Here is a 17,103-nt window from a genome sequence, read left to right on the forward strand (position 1 = left end):
GGGAAGTGGTTGAGTCACCATCCCTGGAGGTATTTAAAAGACGTGTAGATGTGGTGCTTAGGGACACGGTTTAGTGGTGGACTTGGCAGTGTTAGGTTTGCGGTTGGACTCAATGATCTTAAAGGTCTTTTCCAACCTAAATGACTCTATGATTCTATAAACATGATGGCTGTTAGATGGGTGTAATTATTTTATGAATGTAAACTTACAAGGTCCTGAATTACGCATCCCTATAAAATATAAAGTCTACACTACAACAATTTGTGGTTTGTTGTACATAAGCTTTCTTCATTATGTTTTCAGGATGGAACATGAGGCTACCCAGCTAGAAAAGCAGCACGTGCATAGTGTATATGAAAATACAGCTGCCTACTTTAATGACCTGCAGAGCAAAGCATGGCCTCGTGTTCGAAACTTTCTTCTGGAGCAAAAGCCTGGCAGTCTTGTTGCTGATATAGGTAAGCCATTCTTTAAGGTGGCATGAAATATTGTTTATAAGCTTTATTAGTTTATATGTTAACCATATGTATCCTGGAGACCAAGTGTTTTCAAAACTTGTTTAAATTTGTTTTAAAATTGTTTTAAAATTGTTTTTAAACCCATATTAGATGCCATATACCACTTGTTTTATTTCTTTGACAGTGTATCAGGTAGCCAGTAAATAGATTTTTTGCCTTATTTTTGTTGAGCTAAGCCTTAATCTATCAGTTTCCCCGCAGGCTTAGTGGTCTGTCATTCCCCTGGAGCACTTTTTAAAAAACAGTGTTAATAGCTCAATTATTTCATATTCAGTTTCTTTAGATCTCTTGGTTTAAGTACTGCTGGTCTGCAATTTATTGCTTTTCATTTGTTCTAAGACTCCTCCTATCAAGACTTTATCTTAGGAAAAGTCTTCTGATGTGATTGCTATTAAAAAAAAAAAAAAATTACAATCTGAGAATCTCCCTATGATCCTGAATACGGACACCAAAACCTAATTTTCCTGCTATGGCATTGTCTTCCCTACATGTTCAATTTATACCTTGAATTTCTGTTGCACCTACAGACTTTTTAGGGGTTTCCAGGTCCTGGTGTGTTTGCTTTGTTTGTGTTATGACTTCAGTCCTATACAGCACATTGCAAACCAGATGCTCCTTTGCACCATTGGATTTTCCTCACTGTTTAGACTAACAGAATGCTTTTACACAGCAAAATGCAATAAATTATACATCTGCCTTATCCTATAAGAGAAAAACATTATTTGAAGATGTTGTAGGCCATAATCAAAAGATAATATATAGTTCTCCTGCTGCTGTTGAGCAGTACCCCAAAAATACTTGATTGCTGTTATTTTGAATATGTACCTTCTTTTATATGTCTGCACTATTTTCACTAATAGTCTCAGGAAATATCCTATGGCATACACTCATTCAATAGTCAGCTTAACATGGTATTTCTCAGCCAAAATTTTTTGTACTTCAACAGAAGTTGGTTGAAGCTTAGCTGAAGTTCTTTGAGGCTTTATCAGCAGGTATCACAGTGGTTGCTGAAAGCTTAAGATCACCTTGTTACAGTTTCAGCTGAAATAATTTAAATACATGTGATACATCTGGAGAGTAGGTAGAGGCTTACAGTTGCCAGTAAGAATATTCCCATCAAGGCACACAAGGTACCTCCTTTTACGAGGTTTAATAAGACCTACAGGAATCTGACTATTGTGTTTATTTTCGTTATGTATTTTGGGAGGAAGGTCACCTAGTGGCACTAAAATTTTCAAAATGAGATCTTCAATGGATAATTTCCTTTTCTGTTTAATACCACCTTTTATTAAAATATAATTTTGTCTAATTGCCTTATTGTTTTTCATTCATCAAAATAAATGACATTAGCATGGCCATTGTTAACAGCTTCATGAAGGAATCCACCCTCCTGATGGCTCATTTAAAAGTGAATCTCCTGCAAATGTAGATTTTTAGAGTACTGGTGTCACTATTTAGCTTCATTCCAGAGAGGACCCTATACTTCCAAAACCTTACTGTGATTAAAAAACGCTTCACCAAAAGCCCTGTATTAAGCAACTGAATCTTCTAAATTAATGTATGTTTGACTAAATGTGTTCCTTCTGCAAACACAGTAACCAATACTTTATACTAATTTTAAAACTTAGTCTTTCTAACTAACGTGCAGAGCTTCATGTTCTATTGCATATATTCCTTGAACTGCATTAACAACATTAATCTTCTCCATTTCTCTCAAGTGTTACTTCAAAGAATAGTGCTTGCTTTTTGCTTTAGCAATATGCTCTTTTTTCACCACTGAAGCATTGTGCTGTTCTCCAACAGTTCCTGTGCTGTCTCTCTAGATAATGGTGCACATTAACATCAAGGAGAGCAGCAGCGCTGCAAGAAGCAGTGATGTTTCTAAAGATAACTCCAGGCCTTTAAATTGAATTACCAATACTGAGATGGTTCTCTTTGCCAAGCTGCTACCCCGTTGCTTGGCTGTCAACTTTCAGAAATTATTCTTCACTACTGACCCATAACTGCACTGAATGTTTCCTAATCTAATTTTGAAAAGTGCCTGTTATGCATACGGTATTGAAGAACACTCTGAAAGATTTCAATTTAGTACAGCACAGTCCTTGAGAAGACATACTTTTAGGTGGAAGACATTCTGGAAGAGTTCATTACATTTACATGCATTATGATGCATTGGCACAAAGACAGAAAGAGGATGTGCCTGTGACATGGCAGGAATTTTTATGATTCACCATTATTTTCAAATCTGTATCTGAAGTTAAAATTTTCCTCTCTGACTTGTGTCAATGACAGCTGTGGTTTAGGACTTGTTGGAGGGAAATGGGATGCACAGAAGAGGTACTATGTGGGGTTTAGCAAAACTAGGGAAGGACTTGGAAGAGACATCTATTGCAGGTCACTAAAAAGACAAAACACACTGGCTTCAGGAAATCCCCTGAACAGGAAGTAGTTGGAAGCTGAAGCTGGAAGGGTATTGAGGAAAAGCCTCATAATGCTTACCCTGTTCTTACTCTTCCCTGGGCACCCATTTATGCTCATTGTTGAAAACAGGCTAGCAGGCTCTATAAAGGCTCAGTACAAAGCAGCATGCTTGGTTTTTTGCTCTGAGATAATGCAGTAGTGGCTGCAGAGGGCCACTCCTTCTTCCTCCCACCGGCACTTACCCTTATTCCCCAAAGAAATACACATAACCTGCTATTACACAGTATTTTTGTTGGTGATGTTGGTACTGTTACACTCCTAATGGTGTGAACATAAAATTTCCAACGGTCCAAATGAACCCTGCCGCAGTTAGGCTAGTAGAAGCAAGACCTCATTTTGTTTTCCAGGAAACCTTAGGATTAGGAAAGCCCTCCCATTATTTTCACTGCTTTGGGAGGGATAGCAAATGTTTGGAACATACGACTTCTGATCTAGTATACTTTTCTTTAGGTTGCGGAACTGGAAAGTATCTCAGTGTCAACAGTCAGGTATATAATCTCGGCTGTGATTACTGCAGACCATTGGTAGAGATTGCCAGGAAGAAAGAGGATGAAGTTCTGGTATGTGACAACCTTAACCTTCCCTTTAGGGACCAGTGCTTCAATGCAGTCATTTCCATTGGAGGTAAGACAACATACATGCATTCTGGCCCACAGCAAATGAGAATTTTTGGGGATCCTTTTCTTGCCATGTGTCTTCATTTCAGTTAAATTTGTTTTGAAACAATTCCCTTAGAATCACAGCAGTTATTACTGAAATGAATGTAGTAAACATGAAAAAAACCCCACATTGGTTCCATAGCACAGAGGTGCTGTTGACCAGGGAAGTATGTGGATCATTTGTTTGTTTATATGTGGTCTTGTTCACCCTGTGGAGAAAAGATTTCCTTCCAGCGTGCATTTTAAACAAGTAAAAACTAATATAAACATCGCTGCTCACAGTTTAAACAGATTAGGTGGTCAAGATAAACTCTTGGTTCCTCCTTAGGATCTGTTTTGACCAGCAAATGCATTGAAATGAAAACTTGCTTTCTCTATAGCAGAACTTGAAACTCATGTTAACCATTACGTGTTATCAATTCAAATTTCTCTTAGAATAGTAATGAAATAAGAACTTAGAGACATACAAGCACCTATTGTCTAAAATGAGTGAAGCACCTCAGCATCTTAACTCCTCTGACCTCTCTTTTTGAAAATACTACTCATAATTTGAGAAGTATAAACTGGAAAAGGGTAGATGAGGAATAGTTAGAGCACCCAGTTACGGACTACATTTTTAGCTCTACTCTTGCTTGAACTTCTTTCAGGCTGTTTCACTGTATCAGCAAAAATGTAAAGCATTATAATTGTTATTGGTAGCAATCAACAAACTACTTGAAATATGATAGAAATGTATTTTAAAATTTATTTTTCACATATGCAGAGTGAAAGAAAGGGTGACTAATATGCAAGCAGTATCTATATTACTTTGCTTTCATGTTTGCTAGTTAACCAGTGAGCCCTGTCTACATTTCGTGGTCTTGTAGCATAATTTCAGTGCTATCAGATCAGATGACTTTGAAGGATAGCATACCTATCTAATGTTTATACCAATTATAGGCCTGAGGAGATTAAAAATTCACATGGTATTTCTGTACATTTATCAATGATGGTTTTTAATCCCTCTTGAATAGAGACATGGTATACCTGTGTCCATCTAATTCTGAATAAAGTGTTTTTCATCCTGTTGTGGTTTAACCCCAGCCAGCAACTAAGCACCACGCAGCCGCTCACTCGCTCCCCCCCATCCAGTGGGATGGGGGAGAAAATCAGGAAAAGAAGTAAAACTCCTGGGTTGAGATAAGAGCGGTTTAATAGAACAGAAAAGAAGAAACTAATAATGATAATGATAACACTAATAAAATGACAGAAATAGTAATAAAAGGATTGAAATGTACAAATGATGCGCAGGGCAATTGCTCACCACCCGCCGACCGACACCCAGCCAGTCCCCGAGCGGCGAAATCCCCGCCCCCCCCCTTCCCAGTTCCTAAACTAGATGTGACGTCACATGGTATGGAATACACCGTTGGCCAGTTTGGGTCAGGTGCCCTGGCTGGGCATGAGAAGCTGAAAAATCCTTGACTATAGTCTAAACACTACTGAAAACATCAGTGTTATCAACATTCTTCACATACTGAACTCAAAACATAGCACTGTACCAGCTACTAGGAAGACAGTTAATTCTATCCCAGCTGAAACCAGGACACATCCCATTCCAGACAACAGCAAGTATTTATGTACATAGTCAAATACTCTTCTTGGCTTTGCTGGTATAATCCTGTTTATAGGATTTACATTTCTGCAGAACCACCGGAGTGATTATATAATTTTAATCATGAAGAATATTTAACCCATTAAATGAATTGCTTAGATAGAGCTTGCACATATTCTGTTAGTTAATTGGCACTTCTTTCTGGGGAACTAAACTCTCATGCTTATGCCGTCTCTGTCGGTTTTGATATTATTTTGCAGGAGGTTCTGTGGTGATATATGGCCTAACTCCAGTATGAGAGAAAATATCAGTTCCTTTCTCCACATCTTGTTCAAGAAATTGAAATAGCATGTTATATTTTTTTGCAAAGTTCGAGAAAATATTGACAAGAGTCAGGAATACCTGGAAACAAACACTGACCATATAGACTCAGGAACTCTTCTCAGTTTGCTGTCTTGTGTTCTCAGCTGCTTGTGAGAGCCTAGTTAATATCAACTGCCAAGAATGCTTTTCATGGCTTGTGGTAAAAAAGCTACATTTTTTCCCCTTGGTAATTTAATCATTGTTTTGAATAAAGACAGGGCTAGTTGGACATGCTTTTCATAACTGCAGTGTTGAAATAACACTATTTCTACAAGTAGAATTGGGTACTGTCAAGCAGCACATATAAAGATAATCTAATTTTTCTGAAGGTATGGAGATGTCTTCAGCTAAGAACATATACTATTACTATGTTGTTATATGGGTAGATTGAATGTTTTGCATGAAGAAGTGGCTGGCTCCAGGTCCACTTGAAACAAATTATGGAATCGGTCTTCTTGACGTCATTGATTGAATCAAATATAGTACTGATGGCATACAGAACAACATGACCAATCTCAGTACAAGCTAAAGTTTCTGAGAGTTTAGAGACAATAGCTGTCTTAGCTATTCTCTGGCTGTTAAAATTGATTCCTTCAGGCAAATAGGAAGATAGAAACAGTGTAGAAATCTTGAAATGTAGTTTCAATTCACATTGCAGTGAAATTTGAAAATGTTCAAATTATCATGGAAAGAAAATTCAAATATAGTGATCAACAGTTTTATTTTGAATTTGACTTTTTATTTTTTAATAGTATAACATAAAGTAACAAAAAATCATAATTATCAGATATGCAATGTAACTGAGATACTTCTCTTTTTTTTTTCCTCCAAAACAATCTATAAAGGCAATACTTTTCTACAAAATTAAAGCAATGGAAAATATTTCTGTCCAAATTTTCTCACTAGCTCTTTTGAAAGTGCACTGATATAAAAATACAGAGTATCTTTTTACTGATATTACATTTTGCTGTATTTGATACATGGTGAAAAGAATTTCTGTTTTCAGTAAGATAAATCTGAAAAATGTCCCCAAAACTAAAGTCAAACTTAATATTACCTAACTCACCTAAAGGCCATGCATTTAAGTGAAAGCTAGTCATGCTATGGTCTTTTATGGGTGATGTAGAGAAACAGAAACCTCCAGCTTATATGCCTGACTTTTCTGGAATCCCTATTTTGAAATGAGATGAATTTCCTTCTTTGGGGTTTTCCTATTTTTATCCATTGGACATAAATGTAAAAGAGAGTATTCTGGGGTAAACTTGCACTGTGGTACCAATAAATTCAGCACTGTTGCTGACTTGCAGTGAGTGATATTTGGGATATGGCAACTAAGATTACTAAACACGTAGAACACGTTGAAGACAAAAATGCTATGTCCTTAGTAATATTCAGTACATAACGGCTTTCCTTCTTCACAGTGATCCATCATTTCTCAACTAAACAAAGAAGAATCAAAGCAATAAAGGAAATGGCAAGGGTATTGATACCCGGAGGCCAGATGATGATTTATGTTTGGGCTATGGAACAAAAGAATCGTCGCTTTGAGAAACAAGACGTATTTGTTCCTTGGAACAAGGCCTTGTGCTCACGGCATTTTTCAGAATCGAATCAATCTGGAGATAAGGGTGAGTTCGTGCACGCTGTAAAAACCCAAGACATACACCCTGCACAGCTAGTCATCTCCGATTGCAGCTACCAAACCAATCTGCAGCCAGAAACTGATTCAAAACATTCCCCCAGTATGGAGCATTGCTTATCCAGAGCCTGCTGCGTGAAAATTTCTGAAGAAGAAAACAGATTTTACAGTGCTCTAGGAAGATCTTTCCGCTCATGGTTTTTCTCCAGATCCCTTGATGAATCAGCCCTGAGAAAGCAAATAGACAAAATGAAGCCTCTGAAGAACGAAGGAGAATGGGCCAGCAGTACCGTACCCATTCAGCATTCGCGACACTGCAGTTTGGATTTAGGTCACCATGGGGCACTGTTGAAAGAACAAAGTTTAGACGATGATGATGTATTCATGGAAAGCCTGCCTCTCAAAAAACCGCAGTGGTCACCAGCCGCAGATTCACTGAAGGATTTAAGTTTAAATGGAGGACACCAAAGTGTAGCTCAGAGCAAGAGTGAAGAAGCTGCATTTAGAAATGGCCCAGTGGAAAACAGGGACTGCAGCTGCGGTTGTAGTAAAGATGGTGCTGGAAAGTCTAATGCCAGCAAGTTTTTCAAAAGAACTTCAACAACTGACTCCACTGACTCTGCTCTGGATTCAGCAGTGTCTGTTGGGGACCAAACTGATGCCACGTTGGATACAAAAGCCTTCATGCGTTATTATCATGTTTTTCGGGAAGGGGAGCTGTGCTCCCTGGTAGAAGAGAACGTGCCTGAGCTTCAGATACTTTCTTCCTGCTATGACCATGGAAACTGGTGCATTATTGCAGAGAAAAGAGGAACATAGCTGTAAAGAGAACAAAGAGGAATCCAGTGACTGAGGATTTTAAGCTGCTCCTTGTGTTCCTGTGACTGTGCAGTGTGACATGGAATTTGAATCTCATGTAGTCGTGTGCCATTCATTTTTGAGTTATTATCTCTCTATCTATTTAACTATCTAATGCAAGGTCTGTATATAGGAATGTAAGCGGTAAACAATATTTATGTTTTGTTAAACTTTTATGAAGTTAAAACTGGAGAGTTTTATATTGCTTTTAGCAAATAATTGTGTTTTTAAATATACTTTTCTATTGAGAAATAAAACCTTTTTATAAGACAAGGATCAGGGCATCTTTTATGAGAAATATTCTCTCAGTAGAAAGTTTAGGCTTTGTTCTTCAAACGCTGAAAATGTGTCATATTGCTACCTGTTCTCAAAGTCCTATAAATAGAGAAGTAGACACATTTAAAAATGTACTTGACTGTATATTGCTAGAGTGCATGCTGCAGAACTGGAAGCAAGCATGGTCCCAGTACTACTTAGTTTGAATAGAGTTGTTAATGGGCAAAAACTATGTACAAAAAAAGCTCTGCATATTCTGTCATTTGAGGTTTGTGTTTGGGAACAAGTGACAGAACAAATTTTGAACAGTATTTTTGACTTTTGTTTTAAAAAGAATTTAATTTGTTTCTCAGGTGCAGGTTAAGTTTTAGCTGTGTTAGCTCTCAAAAATAATTTACCTTAATTTCCTTTGCTGTAGTTTTTCATTGGTTATGTGTATACAGAAGTCAGAGGGAGTCATGAGAGTACCAGTATTATGTAAAGGTTACAAAATGTTAAATGTCTGAGATACAGATATCTTTTTGATAACTCTGGGAAGCTAAGATAAAATCAATAAAAATCCAGTGCATATCTGGTCAGCTGTCATATCTGCTGTCCTCATTCATTGACATGAGAATATATATTAAATGGTGTGTTAAATAACATAGATAGGAAGAGGCTACAAGTCCAATTTGAATATAAAATACAAATTTCTGTCTTCTGCAGTTAAAATGAATCTTTTGAGACCTAAATGATAATAGATTGCTTAAACAACTTTCCCATTCCCTGTAAAACACAAATTTTGCTGAATATGGTGCCCCAGGATCATCCAGTTGTACTAGATTGTAGCAGTTGCCCTCACATAGTTCTTTACACCCAATCTCACCCCTTTCAGGGGGAGACCTCTGATGTGAAGTTATATGTGCTCTGGATAAAATCCACCTGGCTTCTGAAGATCAGTAGTGAAATTGTAATTGTTACCAACTGAAGCAGAGCTGGATTGAGCTAATTGCCTTGTTATCATGAAGTTACTCCATTTTTAGGCTTTATTTACAGTCAGTGGTTTTAGTGTAGGGCACATCTTCAGCTGGTGTGATTTCATGACCTTTAATGGAGCTGCACAGATTCACCCCAGAGATCAACCCTTTTGATACAGCAGTTTTAGAGACCCATGTAATTAAAGTCTGCCCTATTAGTGAGAAAATAACTTTGAATACAAACCAACAGGAGTGAAATACCAAACTTTTCCAGTCTATGCTGCGTAAGTAGATGGATTTGGGGTTGTTTAGTAGAAAGCCCTGATGGTGCTGAGTATTTTTAGATGGAGCTGCCCAGAAGTAATTGCCAGACAGTAATGTATTATAGATTTATTTACTGGAGTGATGCCTGTAGAACAATCATCTTTGTCTTCCTCATATTTTGGGATCCTTATACTTTATCCTTCCTGGGTGTGTACCACCTGTGCTACCCACTGCCTTTTGAAAATAAAAGTGTGGCCAAAGAACCATGCATCTGAGACTTCTGAAATATTATTTCACTCCAAATATTACTTTCAATACAGCCTGGGGCTGCAGTTCTCAGATACTGTGTCCAAGCCATGCTTCAGAAAACTGGCAATATTCCCTGCATCGCTGGGTCCAGCTGCTCATGGCTGAGGGTCTGCTCCTGCTGCATCCTCAAGCTCCAGTTTTAGAAGCACAATGCAAAAATGCCTATGCTGGCATATTGCAGAGACAGTGTGGATCCTGCTGAGCTCCACACCTCGTCTGCAACGTGCTCATGTTGGACTGGTTAGGCCTGCCTTATTTGTTGGGAATTTCTGGAGGAGCTTGACGATTTTAGAAGAAAACTCAGTTGCTTCCAGTTAAGATATGCCAGTGGATATTCAGCACCCCTGGAATTTGAGCTGCATTTAGGAAGGAGGTAGTTGATTATCATCCTATATCCAATCTTGAAAGTTCATCCCTGAACTCCAGCATGCAGAAACTCTATTACATATATATAAAAATATTTATAAAAATTTATGAATCTGAACTGACAGCTGGGTTTAGTTAACTGAGCAAAGGAACATCATAATTTTGTTATCTGCACTTCTGCAGTCTATCTGTGGAATATTCACTGTGTAGTCAAGCAGGCTGATAAAATCTGGCATAAATGAAGAAAGGAGAGGCTTCCATTCTCTTTACAACAGAGACTTACTATCCCTGCAAGAGGCTGAATCTATGTTTCAGGCTCCAGGGAAAACTTCTTGCTCGATCAGCTGTACAAATAAGAGCTGTCGCCTCAAAACCACTGAGCTACTTTAAACAGCTTTTGTGTTTGTAGACTTTCCATGCATTGTTTGGTTTGAGATTCTTGTCTGGGGATGCTTTTCACGATTATTTATTTCTGTATTGGATTTTCTCTTGTTTTGAGCTGATACCATTAAGTTGTGTTACATAGAAGTTTGGATTGTATTGTTACAAATTCCTGGGAGAAGGAGAGGGGAGGTTTGGTAAACTGCTTTCTTTTCAAATATTCAGTTTTCCTCCAAGGACGTATAATCACTATGTAACATAATTTTTATCAACTGGGGATCAGTCAGCCGAGGTCATGAGCGTGAGGTCTGTACAGCAAGCCTGTATTCCTGTATTCAGTCTCCCGTCTATTTATGGAGGCTGCCTACGTCTGTAACAACTTTATTGGCTCATAACAAGCCAGAATACCTCACTCAGAGCATGGTGAATGTCTCTCTTGATTGGTTTCTCTTTTGATGAGGGCATTCTTAAGCAAAATGTAATTTCCAGAAGAATCCATGTGATCCCAGTCTTTAATAGCTTACAGACATAGTTAATGTGCTCAGAGAAGTGTGTATACCATTGAAAAGTCTATGGTAAATGAATGAATAAATAAATAAAACCCACTTGTCCTTGCATGCTGAAACTCTCAGCAATGTCCAGACTGTAAGATCTGACTGTTATAAGGTAAAAGGCAAATGTGTTCTTGTATTTCTTGTCTGGCAAGCTGGCAGGCAATATTCTCACCTCAGTTATGCTGATAACAAACCTGCTTCTGACTGCAGTGGGCTAGGATTGCTCCTAAGCTGCTCATCTAGCTTTAAGTGGCACAGGGAGAAGTCTTGATTACACAAGAAAAGATGCCCTGTTTTTTTACAGTTTAACTTACTAGTATCATTGTCAGTCTGAACTGGCTGAACAAAAGCTGCTACCTTATTACTCTTACAGACTGTAATGCAAATGGACAATTGCAATAAAAAAGATAAAATTGAACAGACTTATTTTTGAAGGACTAATACAATTGCAATCTTTGATAAATGATGTTTTGTCTTTTTTTTTAATACAGGAAAATATTTATATTAGGAGTGCAGAAGTATAATTTTTTTTGGTGCTAATGGTGACTAATTTACTTTCTTCCAAGCTTATGGTGTAGGAATTTTAAAAGCACAGGTGAGGAATGAAAGCTATAAATATTCTAGCAGATTTTTTTCTGGTACATTTTTGTATACAACTTACTTATGTGCACAGTTTAAAATGCTGAGTGAAGAGCTGTGTGTGTTCCACCAGCAGAATATTGTTAGTGAACCACCTGGGTTGATTCTGAATAGAAATAATGGCTCTGATCCTGTGTCCTCTCTGCCGTGTCATGTCTCTGTCAGACTGTATTCATATCACTGTTGGGCTATATTAGTATTGACATCCTGTTGAATCTATTGGTCTACCCACTTTCTTGCTCAGCACTTTTACAGAATTCGTGGCTACTTTAGTACTCCAGGAAAATGAAGTGTGTCAGCATTAAGTATATACAATTGTATATCTCTTTTGTGAGTGCAGCATTTCTTATTCTTACAGTATATGATTTCTGGCAGCTACCTGTGATTTTATCTTCCAGTCTGCTGGTCAAAATCATGCTCTGTAATCAATTCTTTGTCTATACGTGGAACCTATTCTCTAGTATTCAACAGAAAATAAATCCTACTTGGTTAAAATATTATTTCGTACAGAACTTCTGTGCTTTCAGATTAGTTAATAAACATATTAGCCACTGGAAACTCTGTGTCTGGGAAAGTTCTTAATGAATGTTAAATTTGAGAAGACTCTGTTAGTGCTATTTGCTCAGTAAGTTAGACCACATGGACGTGATGCAGCGCAGGTAAGCATAGTGATTTGCTATGAAGCCAGGGAGTCTGTCTTTACTTTAGACAACCATAGTCAACCTAGCCATGAATGTGATCATTTGAACTAGGTAAATAAAGGTGATGAAATGTGGGTTTTAGCCACATCAGTAGTATATGTCCTGTTGATGATGATAGAAAAGCAGGATGATCAGCAGAATTAACTGCTACAGAGCTACACTTCCCACTCCTTCTGATCTATTTACAGTCATCTAGGACTAAGCTTTGCGGTATAAGATAACATTGAAATATTTCTTTGGGATTGTTGACCTTCTTTCTGCACCAATTTAAATCAGAAAAGAAAAAAGAATGTAATTAGAATTATGCAATTGCCTGGTGAGGTTACAGTTATACTGTGCTTTACAGTTGCAGTGATTGTTTATTGTGTTTGTACAGTTACAGTGATCACTTATTGTACTGATATGTTTATTATAGTAATGACTAAGGACCTAGGAGTAATTAAGCACTATCCAGATGAGTATTAATACATGCCCAGTAGTACAGAGTATGTAACCTAATGGTATTTAGATTATGGGAAAGTAGTATGAGTACAGGCTGGACAATAGGGTGGTAACAAATGTAATTTCAGGGTGATATGGAATGGTCTTTATGAAGAGGGAATGAATTAAATCTGACACAGTGTTGAGAAAGGCTAAGGAAAAAGAGTAAAGATAGGAAGTATACAGAGAAAGGAAGGGGAATGCCAAAGATGGGAGCAATCACAGCAGAGAAAGGACAGTCAGCACTGCTGGATTTTCTTAGCATATGCAGAAGTCCCTGTTTTGACTGCTCTTACTTTCTGGAGGGTCTAGTTGCTGTCTCCCTGCTGACTTACTTCACAAGGATGTGCAGAGGCAGGAAGGCACCTTTTTCCTACCACTTGGAGTTCAGTACTCTTTCCTGTACACTTCTAGGCATATGCAGAGGAAGATTGGTTAGGGATAACTTTTTTTTTCCTTCCTTTATATCTCCATCACTTCATTGCAGCATGTTCTGTTTTGATTCCTTTTATTCTTGCTCCGTGCTTCAGTTCGCTCTGGTTGATTTGACCTTGCTCAAGTACGCCCACAATCTGGGGTTGTATTTGTTTTACCTAGTTACCTCTTCTACCAATATAGCTGCACTGGTACAAGCTTTGCATGTAGAAAGGGTCGTATGGATAGATTAAATAAATATTAAGGCACAAAAAGGTGCATATTTTCAGCAGTTAATGGATCTCAGTGGCTTGCTGTTATTATTTGTACAGTAACTAAAGCCTATTATCCAGAGTAATGAAAGGATTGCTCTGAGACTCTCCCTTAACACATTAGGTATGTGCATGCTGTAGCAGAATGTACCAGGGATGTACCTGCATCTTTGATATTTAGATGCATTTCAAAATCTGCCTTGAGCGAACTGCTAGATACTTGTTTGCTACTATAGTAGTAAACATATTTAGCATTCTGCATTCAGATGAATGTGATTGCACAGCCCCCCCTTTGCTTGACTAACATTTTTTTAAAAAAGCAAGCAACCAACCAAAGCCCCCCCAAACCACCACCAACAAAAAAACCCCTGAGTAGGACATGCTTCAGTAGTTATGATCATATCCAAACTGAAATGAAAATGTGGGAGAAGAAAGAAAATATGGATATTATGAGAGGTGCTCCTTGCTTTGAAAAGATTCTTGGATAGAAGTTCTTCATCCCCTTTAGCTCTGTTGACAAGGTGCTACACTCTGCTTTGATGAGGGGGATTCGAATGGGGCAGTGGATGGGGGACCAGTGAGATGGTATTAGGTTGCCCTCTTCTGTTGTGACAAAGTAGGTTGATTTCTGCAGAATATTACTGTTTGTTGTTTCCGCTTGTACAACATCTAAAAGTCTCTTTCCTGAATGAAGAAAGGATTGCTTGTATGGCTGTCAGTCATTTTGAAAATGTCATGACTAAAAGAGACAAAGATAAAGAAGGGGAGGCATAAAGAAGCAGATATTCACCCTGTGGCTGAAAATATCACCTCTTACCAATGTGCTAACAAAGAAGTCTCTGTGTGCAATCAGGTTGAAAGCTGATGTTCCTGTTGCACACGACAAAAATAAGAGTCATTCGTGGGAGGCTTTTTGGTGAGGCAACATCGTGTTCTTTTCTGAGTCTCAAGACACTATGATGCATGTCAGAATTACTGAGAATAAATTGACCCTTCATAGGTCTGCTTCCTTACCACAGGACTGACAGGACGGTCAGATTTAGTTCTGAACATTTGGACCGGGTAAAATAAAGTGTTTCTTGTGAAAGAAGGAATTAGCCACTTGGACAGAACAAATGCTCTAATGCGGAGAAAGCACAGCCGTTCAATACAAGGTTAAACCTTTCTACTTAAAAAGAGGGAAAACAGACTGTTTTGTGGCTCACTGGCCAAAGCCGCTTTCAGGTGTGTCCGAGAGAACACCAGAGGTGAGACAGTGGTGAAATTAATGGGGAGCAAGTCACACACAACGTCTCCAGGCTGCTTTAAATTGAAGTTTTATTCAATGACATAGCCTGGTGAAGGTCATTGCCTGTACTAAGTGCTAGCAGCTCCTATCAACGTCAATAACAGTCAAGAGTGCTCACTGCCTCTTGGGATCTGGCCCTTTCCACTTTATGAAGACTGGCTGTTCTAACATTGACCACGGGACCATTTAAAAAGGTTACTCTAACTCAGGAGTAATAGTTTTAAATAATGAACAGGTACAAATATACATGTGTATATATTTTGATGCAACCTTTTTCATTTGGCTTTCTTTTTTTTTTCCTTCATGTATTAAATGTTTTACTCACTTATATTACAATACAATGGTAACTAGTGCTTGGTGCAGTTTCTGAAAGGTAAACAAACCATTTGATAATGAGGAAGAAAGGGCCAAGCCATCAGTACAAAGGAGCTGCCAGCCAGGGCATGTTTGGATGAAGGTAGTAGGGAAGAAGGAGAGGATGCTAGGAGAGCCACATTAAGCAAGTAACAGAAAACTGCTCAGGCCTGCGATGTCTGACCTGATTCTGGGAGTAATTACCTCAAAATCTGATTCAAAGTCTTCCATTGACTACCCTGATCTTTGTATCAGTTGTTCTCAGAAATGCCTCTTTACCCTGGGACTTTCCTTTCTTTGATTCAGAGGAGAAGCAAAGATCCCTGGGAGGTTTACTTCATGCTTAAATGTATAGCAGACCAGTCAGTTTACTAGTGGAACAAATGTTTGACCACAGTTGCCCAGGAGTGTTTCCATAGTCCCTTGAAGAGTGAACCACAGGCAGACCCAACTCCCTTTGTCTCTCTCCAGCCTCTACCTGAGGTTCACAAGGAAATAAAAATAAAAATCCAAGCATGAAGGGTGACATGTTCTCACCTGGGCCTTGAGCTGGATATTCAAAGCACTGAAACCTTGCATGCATATTCTTAGCTACTATGAAAAATACCTAAGGCTCAGCCGGAGACACCAAATTCTGGAGTAAAAGGAAACTTTTCAAACTGACCTGTGCAAAAACTGTGATTCTGTACCTGAATTTGCTTTGAGTTACATACACTGACATTGCCGGAGTTTGGGTCAAGCTCCTAAGTGGGAATTTTGCCACAGAGAGTGCATATCTGCTATTGGGATGCAAGTCTTTTGGAACCAGTATAGGGAAATTGTCTGTATGCAACCCCACATGTCCTCAGATTCATCTTTGCCTTTTAGTTCTCATAAAGACCTTACAGGAAATGTGAAGTGATTTAGTGCTGTGCAAAACTGAATATATAATTGACACATCTATGAAATATTAAACAAACCATTAGTGTCTCTGAGCAGGTTACCCACATGAGCCCTTCAATGTGCACTGGATCATGCCTCTGCAATAACATATTAGGCTCTGGCTTATTGAGAGTAAAGAAGCATAAATGAGAGCTCACTGGAGACAGAGTATAAGAAAACATGTTTAAGTGGATAAATACCAAAAAGAGATTTAATAGAGCAGCTACATAAACAGTTTCAACATTCTTATACTGAAGTTTGAAATAGAAAATCATGTGCAGTGCTAGCCACTTGATGATAATAAATATGGAGATTTCAGGGATGGTGACATGGAAACAGATCATTGGCAGATGAAACTGAAGTAGGGGAAAGTTAATTTTTATGTGCTTGGGTCAGAAGGGTTGTTCCCTATATGCAACAGGCATCCTATAGGATGCTTATGTGAAACCATGGAATGGAAGGAGGGTCAAACAAGGGGGAAATGACTGCACATTCCCAAACTTCTAAACTTGACCCACTGGACATCACTGGAGAGATGTCACTCTTGGTGAACGGAGCAGCTCTGAGATCCTCATGGTCCCCTCCGCACATCCTGAGGAGCGAACTATGAATGATAGTGATGTTCAACCATCAGCATGGTCCATATCTGAGCTGCATCTTTGTCGAGGGATATTTCGTAGGATGAACTTCTCTAAGATGTTAGTTCACTGAAGGCCACACTGGTTACATTGAGCTGACAGTATGAAAATCATTGCTGCAACCTCTAAAACCTATAGACTCATGTTTTTTCTCAAATACAAGGGGATTATAGAGAAA

The 17,103-nt window shown here is 38.4% G+C and overlaps 1 protein-coding gene across 1 annotated transcript; it reads left to right on the forward strand.

Annotated features, from left to right (window-relative positions):
* The first annotated feature begins 304 nt into the window (after positions 1–304).
* Positions 305–8,847, forward strand: TRMT9B (tRNA methyltransferase 9B (putative)). The gene is made up of 3 exons (XM_075026543.1): positions 305–458; positions 3,450–3,623; positions 7,037–8,847. The coding sequence occupies exons 1-3, from the start codon at positions 305–307 to the stop codon at positions 8,071–8,073; spliced, it is 1,365 nt and encodes a 454-aa protein (XP_074882644.1). The 3' UTR covers positions 8,074–8,847.
* The last annotated feature ends 8,256 nt before the right edge of the window (positions 8,848–17,103 follow it).

The sequence above is a fragment of the Buteo buteo genome, chromosome 1 (genome assembly GCF_964188355.1).
Source record: "Buteo buteo chromosome 1, bButBut1.hap1.1, whole genome shotgun sequence".
NCBI classification, from domain to species: Eukaryota; Metazoa; Chordata; class Aves; order Accipitriformes; family Accipitridae; genus Buteo; species Buteo buteo.